Source organism: Spermophilus citellus (assembly GCF_964194105.1).
Source record: "Spermophilus citellus genome assembly, chromosome: 10".
NCBI lineage: Eukaryota > Metazoa > Chordata > Mammalia > Rodentia > Sciuridae > Spermophilus > Spermophilus citellus.
Window position 1 is genome coordinate 76,761,038 of NC_138197.1, and position 12,315 is coordinate 76,773,352.

The 12,315-nt window shown below is 37.0% G+C and overlaps 1 protein-coding gene across 5 annotated transcripts in view; it reads right to left on the reverse strand.

Annotated features, from left to right (window-relative positions):
• The window catches only part of SARNP (SAP domain containing ribonucleoprotein), a 55,469-nt gene that overhangs the window by 19,783 nt on the left and 23,371 nt on the right, over nt 1–12,315 (reverse strand). For 4 of the 5 annotated variants that reach the window (XR_014024017.1, XM_081309449.1, XM_081309451.1 and 1 more), the window contains one exon: nt 11,842–11,910. The exons of the other annotated variant lie outside the window; for it this stretch is intronic. Coding sequence is in view for 3 of the 4 variants with exons in the window: in XM_081309449.1 (XP_081165575.1) it covers nt 11,842–11,910 (69 nt within the window). In the remaining variant the exon portion in view is untranslated. The remainder of the gene's footprint in view (nt 1–11,841; nt 11,911–12,315) is intronic. 5 annotated transcript variants of the gene reach the window in all.

A 12,315-nucleotide genomic window follows, 5' to 3' on the forward strand; every position in this document is an offset into this window, starting at 1 on the left:
TCTACCACCTGAGCTACATAACCAGCCCTATTTGATATCTTTTGACCTGGGAAGGTAGAGAGAGAGTTTTATATCTAGTTTTATATCTTTTATATCTAGTTTCTTGAATCTTATTTAACTGTTAAATACAATGTCCCGTTAATGTGTCTAAAGAACTGTGGTTTCTTAAATAAAACTCCTAGTATTGTCTACATACTGCTCATAAGACTTTGAGTTTCTTTAAAGCTTCTACTAGGATGGAGATTACTTGTGTGCTCCCTTTTGTTTGTTTAGTGGTGGCCTAACTTTTCAGCAAGACCTTAATGAAGAATGCTTCTTCTTAAGTTTTACATATATGCTTGCATTTAAAAAAAACATTATGCTTTGCCCAGTTTTGGTGAAAATGTTCTGCTAGGATGAAATAATATATAAAAGTATTCGTTTTATATAAAGTAGCTTATATTTGCTCATCTTTTTTTGTGAGTATGTAAAATCAGAAATTGAGCATAATTTATTTCCTTTGGATGGAAGGCATGGTTAGGTTTAAAGGAGCTTAAACATCATAGCTTACTGTTCCAGATGTATAGGTGCAGAAGTGCTTTGTCAAGCTTCTTGATCCATTTATATCATAAAGGAGGGTTTTTCAGAGTGATAAAGTTCTTTGTATGTCAGTGTTCTTTGTGACAATGCATGGTTGCATTTTTGCTTGTTCTATTTTCTTAAGAAAACTTCTTTCTTTAAATTTCCTTAAAAAAAGACGTTTCAGTTGGCTAATAGAATATCTTTTTTTTTTTTTAATGAAGAGCTGAGAGGCAATGGAATAGGTAAGAGCTAAGCATAATTTTAATTTAAGCTCTGAAAAAGTATATTATTCTAGACATGTTTGGTATGCCAATAGAGGTCTTTAAAAATGGGTTTGTATGTTAATGACTTGTTTTTCTAATGTGCACTGAATATTTTACACCAAGACTGTACTGTTTTACATTAATACTGCATATTTTTCTAAGTGAATTGAATAAAGGATACCATAAGCACTGGTTAAAAAAAAACAAAGATTCAATATTTAACATAAATCCAAATATAATATACTCTGCAAATACATTTCTACTTTTGTCCTAAGAATCTGCTCTGGTAATGAAAAGGAAAGAATTTGGTACTGATTTTTTTAATTATGAGAAAACAGTAAAAAAAAAGGGAAAGGAGGAAAAGAATTAACACCTTCTAGATTTTAACAAGGGATCTTAGATTATATAAAAACAGAGGCCGGGCTGGGGTTGTGGCTTAGCAGTAGAGCGTGCTCACCTAGCAAGTGCGAGGCCCTGGATTCGAGCCTCAGCACCACATAAAAATAAATAAAATTTTGTGTCCAACTACAACTAAAAAATAAATATAAACAACAACAACAACAACACCCTGGCTGGTGCAGTGGCACACACCTGTAATCCCAGCGACTCGTGATGCAGGAGGATTCTGAGTTCAAAGGTAGGCTCAGCAAAGGCAAAGCACTAAGCATCTCAGTGAGGCCCTGTCTTAAAGAACAATTTTACTATTTTGGTGATACATAAACCAGAGCCTTTAGTAGTACCATCACCCCCAGGCATGAAGAACAATTTTACTATTTTGGTGATACATAAGAAAAAGAACTATCTGTAATTATTAAATTTTATTTTAATTGAGCCTGTATGAATAAAATGTTACCCCTCCTTATAAACACTAGCTCAAAGAACAGTATTACTCAGGTTTTCACCTCTTAAGTACTTAAGTACATCCTAAATATTACTAAACTTCTATAGTTCTCACTGAGGTACCTTTTAACATTAAAATATCCTATCATACCCCCCCAAAAAACTTCTAGTAACACATACACCAAAAAACAAACAACTACTAAAAAAAACCCATCCTTTACCCCACCTCCTTTTTTTCCTCCCATACAGATTTTTAAGGATAGTTGTACTTGGATTCAGTTATTTCACATTTCACCACATCTAGGAAACATCTGGGAATGGATAGACATTTCACTTACAAAAGCCAGGTCAGTCACTGATCACCCTAATGTTATACCTGCAACCAGATAAACAACCAGACATAATGTGATTTAAAAATAATTTACCTTATATACTAAGAATAGCATTTTCTTTTTAAACTGTCATTCATGGAATAATCCTATTTTAAGAAGTTGACTGGCAAAAACAACTGAAGGTATTTAAAAATAAAAAAGACAACAGAATCCAGCATTCCCCACTTTTTCCAAGCTATGTTTATTGTTGGGGCAAGGGGAACCAAAGAGAGGCATAAAACTTGTTGTCAATGTTGATGATTTTTATCAAGGTAATCAGTCCTGACATGTCAGAAGGAATTCCAACATTGGCAGCAGTGGGGATTTTGGGTGTTTTTTTTTGTTTGTTTTTCCGGGGATTGAACTCAGGGGATGCTCAGCCACTGAGCCACATCCCTAGCCATTTTCTGTATTTTCTTTTGAAAACAGTTTCACTATCACTAAGGTGTATGTGGGGGACTCATTAAGTTACCAAGGCTGGTTTTGAACCTGTGATCCTCATACCTCAGCCTCCCAAGCCACTGGGATTACAGGCATGTGCCAGTAGAAGTGAGGTATTAAGCAGAGGAAAAAATGTTTTTTTCTTACTATAAATTTTCTTACCTTGACTCTTTGGGTTCAAACTCAGTGAATGAAATCAGAATATAATATCAAAAGGTACAACACCTTAGTGGTCTCAACACTAACTGAAATTTACCAGATTTTTCCAAAATATCCAGTATAGTAAACAAATACCAGCGATGTAGGATGACCTAGCATCCAAATTTTTACCTTACTCCTCTAAATTTTAAAAAACATTCCTCTTAAGAGTGTTCATTTTATATCCCCCACATTTCTTGTCCACTCTACCCCAATACACTGTGCGCCCATGCCCATGCAGGACTAGGTGAAAAGTGTCCTGTAAAAAGTGTGGGTCTGATGATTCAGATATAAAAGGAAAGGAGAAAGAGAAGCTAAGCAAAGAAAGACTCTAGTTAAAATCAGAATACATTTTTAAGAGCCCTGGGCAGAAGAGACAAAAAATTCCATTTTGTCCCTTTGCTCTTCCAAATTCCTATAGCCAAGTGGTTCAACAGCAGTTGAATAGCACACATAATGACATCATTGATTGCAACGATAATAGAAGAGTGAGTGAAGGGGGGCAGGGGGAAGGGAGGGAGGTGAAGATGTATTTGTGCTACATACAAAAGACAGTTCTGTTCCTCAGCAGGGACAAATGAAGAACCAGATGACAGGATAAACTGAGGTCAGAGAGTTTCCCCTATTGTTTCTTCTTTAAACTGTTCCTTTTCCACTCCCTCAAGGTTTGTTCCATAAAACAGGTGGAGGGAGAACTGTGCACATTTTTATCTCAAAGGGGAGGAGGAAGAGAAGAAAACGAGAGAGAGGATTATACATTCTGTCAGTGGCCTTGAAAAAGTCAAATACTTATTTTCAAAGTATTATGAATTAGCAAAAAATTTAAAGAAGAGGTTAGATTTTTGTTGAGCTTTAAAATGTCCTAAGAAATGTTACCTATAAAATACTGAAAACCATTTGAGGTCAGGTCTTAGATCTTCCTGAATTCATCTTCTATGATATCAATTACTATTTCTATCCACCATATACAGATGCTCCTCTACTTAAGATAATATCCCAAGAAACCCATTATAAGCTGAAAATATCTTAAGTCAAAAATGCTTTTAAGGGAGCTGGGGTGGTAGCTCAGTGATAGAGTGCTTGCCTAGCATGTGTGAGGCACTGGATTCAAATCTCAGCACTGCATATAAATAAATAAATGTCCAGTGACAATTATACACACACACACACTTCTACCTAGCCTACTGAACATCATAGCTTAGCAATCATAGCACTGCAAATATGGTTGTTTACCCTGGTGAACTGTAACTGTAACCCTGGTGGAGCTGTAACTTGCTGCTGATGGCAAGAGTATCCTACCACATACTGCTAGCTCAGGAAAAGATCAGAAATCAAAATGAGCCATAATTACACCAATTCAGGAGGCTGAGGAAGGATGATCATCAAGTTCAGCAACTTAGTGAGACCCAGTCTCAAAATGAAAAACATTTTTAAAAAATGGCTGGGGAGGGCTGGGGATATAGCTCAGTTGGCAGAGTGCTTGCCTTGCATGCACAAAGCCCTGACTTCAATCCCCAGCACACAAACAAACAAACAAAAAATGACTGGGCATATAGGTCAGTGGTAGATAGAGCACACTTGATTCAAACCCCAGGGCATTTTTTTTTAAATATTTATTTTTTAGTATTTGGCGGACACAACATCTTTGTATGTGGTGCTGAGGATCGAACCCGGGCCGCACGCATGCCAGGCGAGCGCGCTACCGCTTGAGCCACATCCCCAGCCCAACCCCAGGGCATTAAAAAAAAAAAAAACTGAAATTGAATTTCTACTGAATGTGAGTTTCTTGTAAATGTGTATTGCTTTCACACTATCAGCAAAGTAAAAATCGTTAAGTTGAACTAATGCAGATTGAGAACAACTGTACATGATTTATATCCTCTTACTATTTAATCAAATTAAAATGAAATTTTTCAAAGGGAAGAAGCATGTTTTTAAAACTGATGAAGAAGAGGGGAAAATTCTGTCAAACATCCTATCAATGAGATATGACAACCGGTAGGACTGACACTTTCCCCCCCTACAATTCTAATATTTGCCTTTTTTTTTTTTTTTGGTCACATGAGAAAGGAGAATGGAGAATTAATTTTGGGGGGTACTGGGGATTGAACTTATAGGCACTCGAACACTGAGCCACAACCCCAGCCCTATTTTATATTTCTATTTAGAGACAGGGTCTCATTGAGTTGCTTAGTGCCTCGCTTTTGCTGTGGCTGGCTTTGAACTCACAATCCTCCTGTCTCAGCCTCCTGAGCCAGTGGGATTACAGGCGTTCGCCACCAGGCCTGGTGAGAATTAATTCTGAACTTGGACTAGGCACTGCTGCTTAAATATATCTGGAAAGAACCCAAACCTATTCAGCCAGCTACTTCTCCAATTTATCCTGGGATTTAATTTTTCTACCACGACTCTCTTTAAAAATATTCCACCTGAGGGCCTGGGGCTGAGCTCTTGCCTAGCATGCGTAAGGCACTGGGTTCGATCCTCAGCACCACATAAAAATAAGCAAATAAAATAAAGGCATTCTGTCCATTACAACTACAATTTATATATATATATATATATATATATATATATATATATATATATATATATATATATATATATATTCCACCTGGGACTAGAGTTGTAGCTTAGTGGTAGCACCCTTGCCTAGCACTTGTGAGGCACTAGGTTCGATCCTAAGCACCACATAACAAATAAATAAATTAATTAAAAATATTGTGTCTATCTACAACTTAAAAAAAATTTTAATTTAATCTAAAAATTCCACCAAACTCTTCACCATAGCTTAGGGTTCTACAGGTGCTTAAAAGCTCCATGTTGGCAATGCCCTATGTATGGCCCCACAGTTCTTCCTTTGGAAAAAGGTTTATACATTCATATCTAAACCAATAAATCCTAATTATGGACCCTCTGAGAACTGGTAACTAACTTCTAAATCCATATTATAAACTTCTTCATTTTGTCCACATCCAATGGCTAACTTCTATACGAAAATTCAGCACTCAAGGGGAGGAACAAACACCAAATATTTTTTCATTTATTTTAGATGATGGAAGGGAATCAATATGGAATTAAATAGGCCTTCCTGAAGAGTATGAATTGAACCTAGCCTGCCCTCAGTTAGAAAAAATGAAACTTGTATGCTAGAAGACCCTAGGGCTTTCCTATGGCTTGGAACTAACTATTCTAGCTTCTTCTTAGGTATCTCAACACATTTCAGTAATAAGTTCCTCAAAAAAGGAAAAAAAAAAAACAAGAAAAAAAAAAAAAAAGAAAGGCATGTGTAATATCTCTCTCACTTTGAAGCAATTCATCTCCAAATGATACTAAGTAAAGATACAATACAAAAGGCTCATAAATAATCAATGCAGCTACTCAGGAATATCCCAGCTACCATCCTCAACAAGAAGTTGGCCAGTAAAAGGTATTTGGCTTGCTTTCAACCCTTTTATAGTTTAACATTTCTACACAGACCACAACCATTAGGGAAGAAAACTGGCAAAAATCACAAATCAGATAAAAGTGGTTTTCAGGGCTTATGGGCCTTAAGATAACTTATTAAGACAGTCATCTATATGAAAAGCCACAAGTTCAGGCAAACCCTAGTCATACTCTAATAGAGGAAAAAAAAAGATAGTAAGGTCACTAGGGTACAAGATCTCTATACTTTCTACTACTAATCAAGAGACAGCTGGGACTGGTGGCACACGCCTATGATTTGAGCTACTGAGGAAGCTGAAGCAAAAAGATCACAAGTTCAAGGCCAGCTTGGGTAACTCAGTGAGACCCTGTCTCAAAATAAAAAATAAAAAGGACTGGAGATGTAACTCAGAGGTAGAGTGCCTTTGGGTTCAATCACAAGTACCACACACGCAAACACACCAAAAGGGAAAAGAGGGAGTTGATCAACCACACACTACTATACAAGCCCAGACTTGGTTTTTTTGGTTTGTTTTGTTTTCTATATCAGGGATTGAACCCAGGGGCATTTAACCACTGAGCCATATCTCCAGCTCCCTTTTTAATATTTTATTTAAAGAAAGGGTCTCTTGCTTAGGCCTACGTTGCTGAGGCTAGCTTTTGAAGTCATGATCTTCCTGCCTCAGACTCCGAGCTGGTATTATAGGTGTGCGTCACTGCACCCGGCTTCAGACTTATTTTTATTTTTTTAAATAACACCCACCTATATGAATTTCCTATAAATTCCTAAACTATTAAGTTTCACCTTCCCAAATATGCCAATATTTTTAAAAAAACGGTAATCTATTCAAATTAGCTACCTCAGTTAACACTACAGCTCTAAGCCTAGGTTTAGTTTTACCAAAACTAATGTCCTTTGACCATGATGTATTAACTGAGCTAACTTACATCCTCATTTCGTCTACACAACTCTCAGTCCTTTCAAAGATGAGTTTCCTATGTGCCAGGAAAAGTCCTATCCTTCACTAATAGGACTGACTCAAACACTAGTTCTCTTGACAGGCATGGAAAACGGGGTGGGGGACCATAGTCCAGCACTAGACTGAAAATGAAGCTAGTGATCAATCAGAACCAAAAGGCAGATCTTATTTATCTGGGTTTTGCTTTGTTTAAGGGGGTGGGAGGTTTCTTAGCCCATAGTCATCATGCAGCTTATATAAAAAGAAAACTTGCCATTCTATCCTCCAATAATCCAAAGAGTTGGAAGGGACAATTTACAGCCTCTTGTGTAAAAAATGTCTATAAATGCCAAATGCCATTCTTTGCCCTGTCACTTTCCATTATCCTAAACCAATAGGATCCTATTCACTGAAAGCTAGGCTAAAAACATGAACGGACAGACTTTTATTGGGCAGGGAGAAAGGGAGATGATGATTTTGGAGGGTGGGTGAGTGTGGGAAGTCAAGATTTCTTAGAGACTCTGTGTAGCGCCTAATGTGTATAGTATACTAGTTAAGTTGAGAACTCGACTCATGTAAAAGTCAGCCTAGGAAGAATAGCAGAGATTTAGTTTCCTCAAATTTATAATACACTTAAGCTGTAAATCCAAAATATGAAAAAGAAATGATCAGATTATGACTTTTAAAAACAATCAGTCATAAATATTACTTGATCCCTTGCTCATTTGCTCCCATATACTTCCTTCCTTTCTTCATATATACTGCTCTGGAGCCAAGTCTACTGAAGAGAAAGCAAACACGCAGGGCCTTTAATCGGATCAAGGAAACAGAAACTCTGCAATTGGAGAAGACAGGGGAAAGGTTTCTCATTGTCCCACTTGGAATACTAGGACAGAGAAGAGGCACTAGACACTACCTCCACTACTGTCCCACTGCTAACTAAAGGAAACCTAATGGACTTAAAACTTAAAGACAAGTGGCCAAACTACACAGGCTATCCTGGAATCCAGAACCTCAAGAAAGATGGACAGAAGTATGCTAATATAGCTGTTCCATAAACATAAAATGAATATTCATGTCAAGAATTTTGGCTAACCAAATAAATACAAGGTAGTAACTCCTTTCCAGTGATAGACAAGTTAAGCTCAAGTCTTAGAACCAGGCAATTCTCACTAGAGAATTCAGCCAGTTGCAATTTCAGAAAAAGTTACTTGGATCATAGTGCATTCTACTGTCATGTGTAACTAATTAGAACAAATAAAAAATTAAAAAGTTACTTAGAGGGGCTGGGGATGTGGCTCAAGCGGTAGCGCGCTCTCCTGGCTTGCGTGTGGCCCAGGTTCGATCCTCAGCACCACATACAAACAAAGATGTTGTGTCCGCCGAGAACTAAAAAAATAAATATTAAAAATTCTCTCGCTCTCTCTCTCTCTCTCTCTCCTCTCTCTCACTCACTCTTTAAAAAAAAAGTTACTTAGAAAAAAAAAAACTTTCCTTTTCCTATTTTTACTTCCTTTCTTCCAACTTTTTTCCTTCTAGATTTACTCTGAAACTGTTTATATTTTCTACAAGTATTAAAAAAATTATGGGGGCTGGGAATGTGGCTCAAGCCTGGCATGCACGGGGCGCTGGGTTCGATCCTCACCACCACATAAAAAAAAAAAAAAAAAAAAAAAGATGTTGTGTCCACCGAAAACTAAAAAATAAATATTAAAAAAAAAAATTCTCTCTCTCTCTTAAAAAAAAAATTCTGGGGGCTGGGGGTTGTAGTTCAGTGGTAGAGTGCTTACCTCGCATGTATGAGGCCCTGGGTTTGATCCTCAGCACCACATAAGAATAAATCAACAAAAAATAAAGGTATTGTGCCCATCTACAACTAAAAAAATATTTTAAAAAAATTCTGGGCTATAGGGATGGGGGTATAACTCAGTGACAGAACATTTACCTAGTATATGTATGTGTGTGTGTGTGTGTGTGTGTGTGTGTGTGTGTATACTGCTCTGGAGCCAGTATGTTTGATCTAGCATGGCAAAAAAATTAACTGATTTTTAAAATTTTTTTTTCTTTTTAGTTGTAGATGGACACAATACCTTTATTTTATTTATTTTTATGTGGTGCTGAGGATCAAACCCAGTGCCTCAAGGATGCTAGGCAAGCACTCTACCACTGAGCCACAATCCCGGCCACAAACTGATTTTTATTAAATAAATAAAGCCAGTTTACCAACAGAACTAAGAAAAAAAGAATTGGGGGCAGGAGGATGACAAGTTTGAGGCCACCCTCTGCAACTGAGCACTTATCCTGTCTCATAATAAAAAATTAAAAGGGCTGTGGATATAGCTCAGTGATAAAGCACCCATGGGTTCAATCCTCAGTACCCACCCCCTCAAAAAAAAGGCTAAGAGAAAAAGAAAACTAATATTTATTGAGGGTCAAACTGTTAGTAGGTTACAATTAATAATTAAATACACAATTATTTATTTCCTCAACTAGGATACTGGAGATTACTCCAAACTTTACCAATGAAAATCAAAAAGTTTAGTCATTTTCTCAAGGTCACAAAAGTAATATATACATATATGTATATATATGTGTATACACACACATATACATATATGTGTGTGCAAATATATGTGTATAAACATTTACATTTTATTCAGCCTCCTGTGGACTAAAAATGAATAGGTCAAATATGAAGAAAGATTCTAGGGAAGGGAAGAAGGAAGAGAAGGGCTAATATCCTTATAATGAAACACATCACATAAGAACAACTCAGGTGGGGACTAGGGTTGTAGCTCAGTGGTAGAGCATTTGCCTAGCATGTGTGAGGCACTGGGTTTGATCCTCAGCACCACATAAAAATAAATAAATAAAAAATAAAGTCATTGTTTCCATGTACAACTAGAGAAAAATATTTAAAAGAAAAAAAAAAAAGAAACCTCAGGTAGACAATATAGTATGGTGGGATTTTTCTTATGAATGTGATCATATGACCCAAGTAGTATGACATATGATGTTCAGTTTTTTAAATTCTGAAGATACAAATACACACAGTTCTCCTAGAAGTTGGGGTGAAATTACTGCTGAGATTTTTAAACACCTAATCCTCATATTCAAAAGAAGGAGCTAAGCCAAGTGTAGTAGTGCATACCTGTAATCCTAGTGGTCAGGAGGCTGAGGCAGGAGTATTACAAGTTCAAGGCAGCCTAAGCAACTCAGCGAGGCCCTCCTAAGCAACTCAGCAAGACCCTGTCTCAAAGTAAAATATAGAAAGAGCTAGGAAGCCGGACATGGTGGCACATGCCTGTAATCCTCATGGCTCAGGAGGCTGAGGCAGGAGGATCAAGAGTTCAAAGGCAGGGGCTGGGGATGTGGCTCAAGCGGTAGCGCGCTCGCCTGGCATGTGTGCGGCCCGGGTTCGATCCTCAGCACCACATACCAACAAAGATGTTGTGTCCGCCGAGAACTAAAAAATAGATATTAAAAATTCTCTCTCTCTCTCTCTCTCTCTCTCTCTCTCTCTCTCTCTCTCCTCTCTCACTCTCTCTTTAAAAAAAAAAAAAAAAAAAAAAAAGAGTTCAAAGGCAGCCACAGCAAAAGCGAGGCACTAAGCAACTCCGTGAGACCCTGTCTCTAAATAGAAATACAAAATAGGGCTGGGGAAGTGGTCAATGATCGAGTGCCCCCGAGTTCAATCCCCAGTATCCCCCAAAAAAGAGTTTAGAAAGTGCTAGCAATGTGGCTCAGTGGGTAAGCACCCCTGGGTTCAATCTCTGGTACCAATAAATAAATAAGGCTGAGGATATAGCTTGTGATACAGTGTCCTGGGATTAATCGTCAGTACCAAAAAACAAAACGAGAAAAGGAGCTACAAGAGAATCAGAACCACAGATCCAAGAGATGCCTCTCCACAACATAAACAACTTTTGGTTTTATATTAAGTCTTCCCAATTAAGCTGCAGGTAGTTTAAGAATCAAATAATCTGCCTGTCTCCCAACTCCTTTTTTTCTTTCTTATTTCACATAACTGGCAAGTATTTTTATTGGAACACCTCAGCATCATACTAGGCACATGGACCTGATGTTATACGCCTAGTAAAACATTACAAATGTAACCTAGGTTCAGGGATATAGCTCAGTGACAGAGTGCTTGCCTAAAGTATGTGAGACCCTGGGTTCAATCTGCAGCAGTGAAAAAAAACCTAAAGGAAAGAAAGATGGAGCACAGCTATGTACAAGGTCCATAGTGACAAGTGATTGCTTTCAGTGCTTAGTTTTTTTGTTCTTTTTTTTTTGTTTTTTTTTTTTTTTCCTCAAAGAGGAAACAGCTTTCTAGAGTTAAATGCTTCTATACTAAAGTCAGAAATAATGAATTGTTTTTTAATGATAATTTTTGGGGATTTGAGACCTTTAAATTTTGTTTCTGGTACCTTCAACCTAAAAGACAAAACTGTTTTCTCCTAATTATTTAATTTCCATTATGCCTATATCAGAAGTTAAAACAGATGTAACAGGTTTTAACATTACTGTATTCAACATCTTGACCAAGAAAAATATAGACCATACTTTAAAAGCATGGGTGAAAGCTATGAAAACAATCTGTAGAACAAAAAATTTAGCTTGTGAAATAGCTCCTATAATGTACCAAGTCAGTGACGGGCGATATTCAAAGGACTGGATGAAATATAACCAACTACATTCAATAGTGTCATTTCCAATTTATGTAAGCTTCCCAAGATGTTCTCATATTGCAAAACAGCACTCTTATCCAATCTACATTACCTTTCTAGAGATTGAAGAGACATTCAAACCAAATCTTTGTGCTCTTTCCTTTAGCTTATCCAGGTTAACCTATAAAAACACAGGGATATTTTAAAAAATCAAAATAGAAAATAGAGAAGGTAGAAACTATGGTCCAAAATTAAGAGTTCAAATAAGCCTATAACATCAAAGACACCCCATGTGCCAAACATGGAAACTAAGCATCACCCATCCATCCTACTGATTATTAAAAGGCCTCTTCTGGAATGCAGTCAATGATTTAGTCCTGCCTTCTTCATTCATCAAAGATGGCAAGAGTCTAAGAAAAGTTTATGGCCAAAGTAGACCAAACACTACTTGAAAAAGCAAACATATATACAAATCTTTACCTCCAAAAAAAAGTCCATCATTCACAATCCAAAATTATTCATTCCTTCATAGTCTCTGCAAATAGTTTTTTATCTTCAAACCAAAAACAATCTGACAACTGCAATG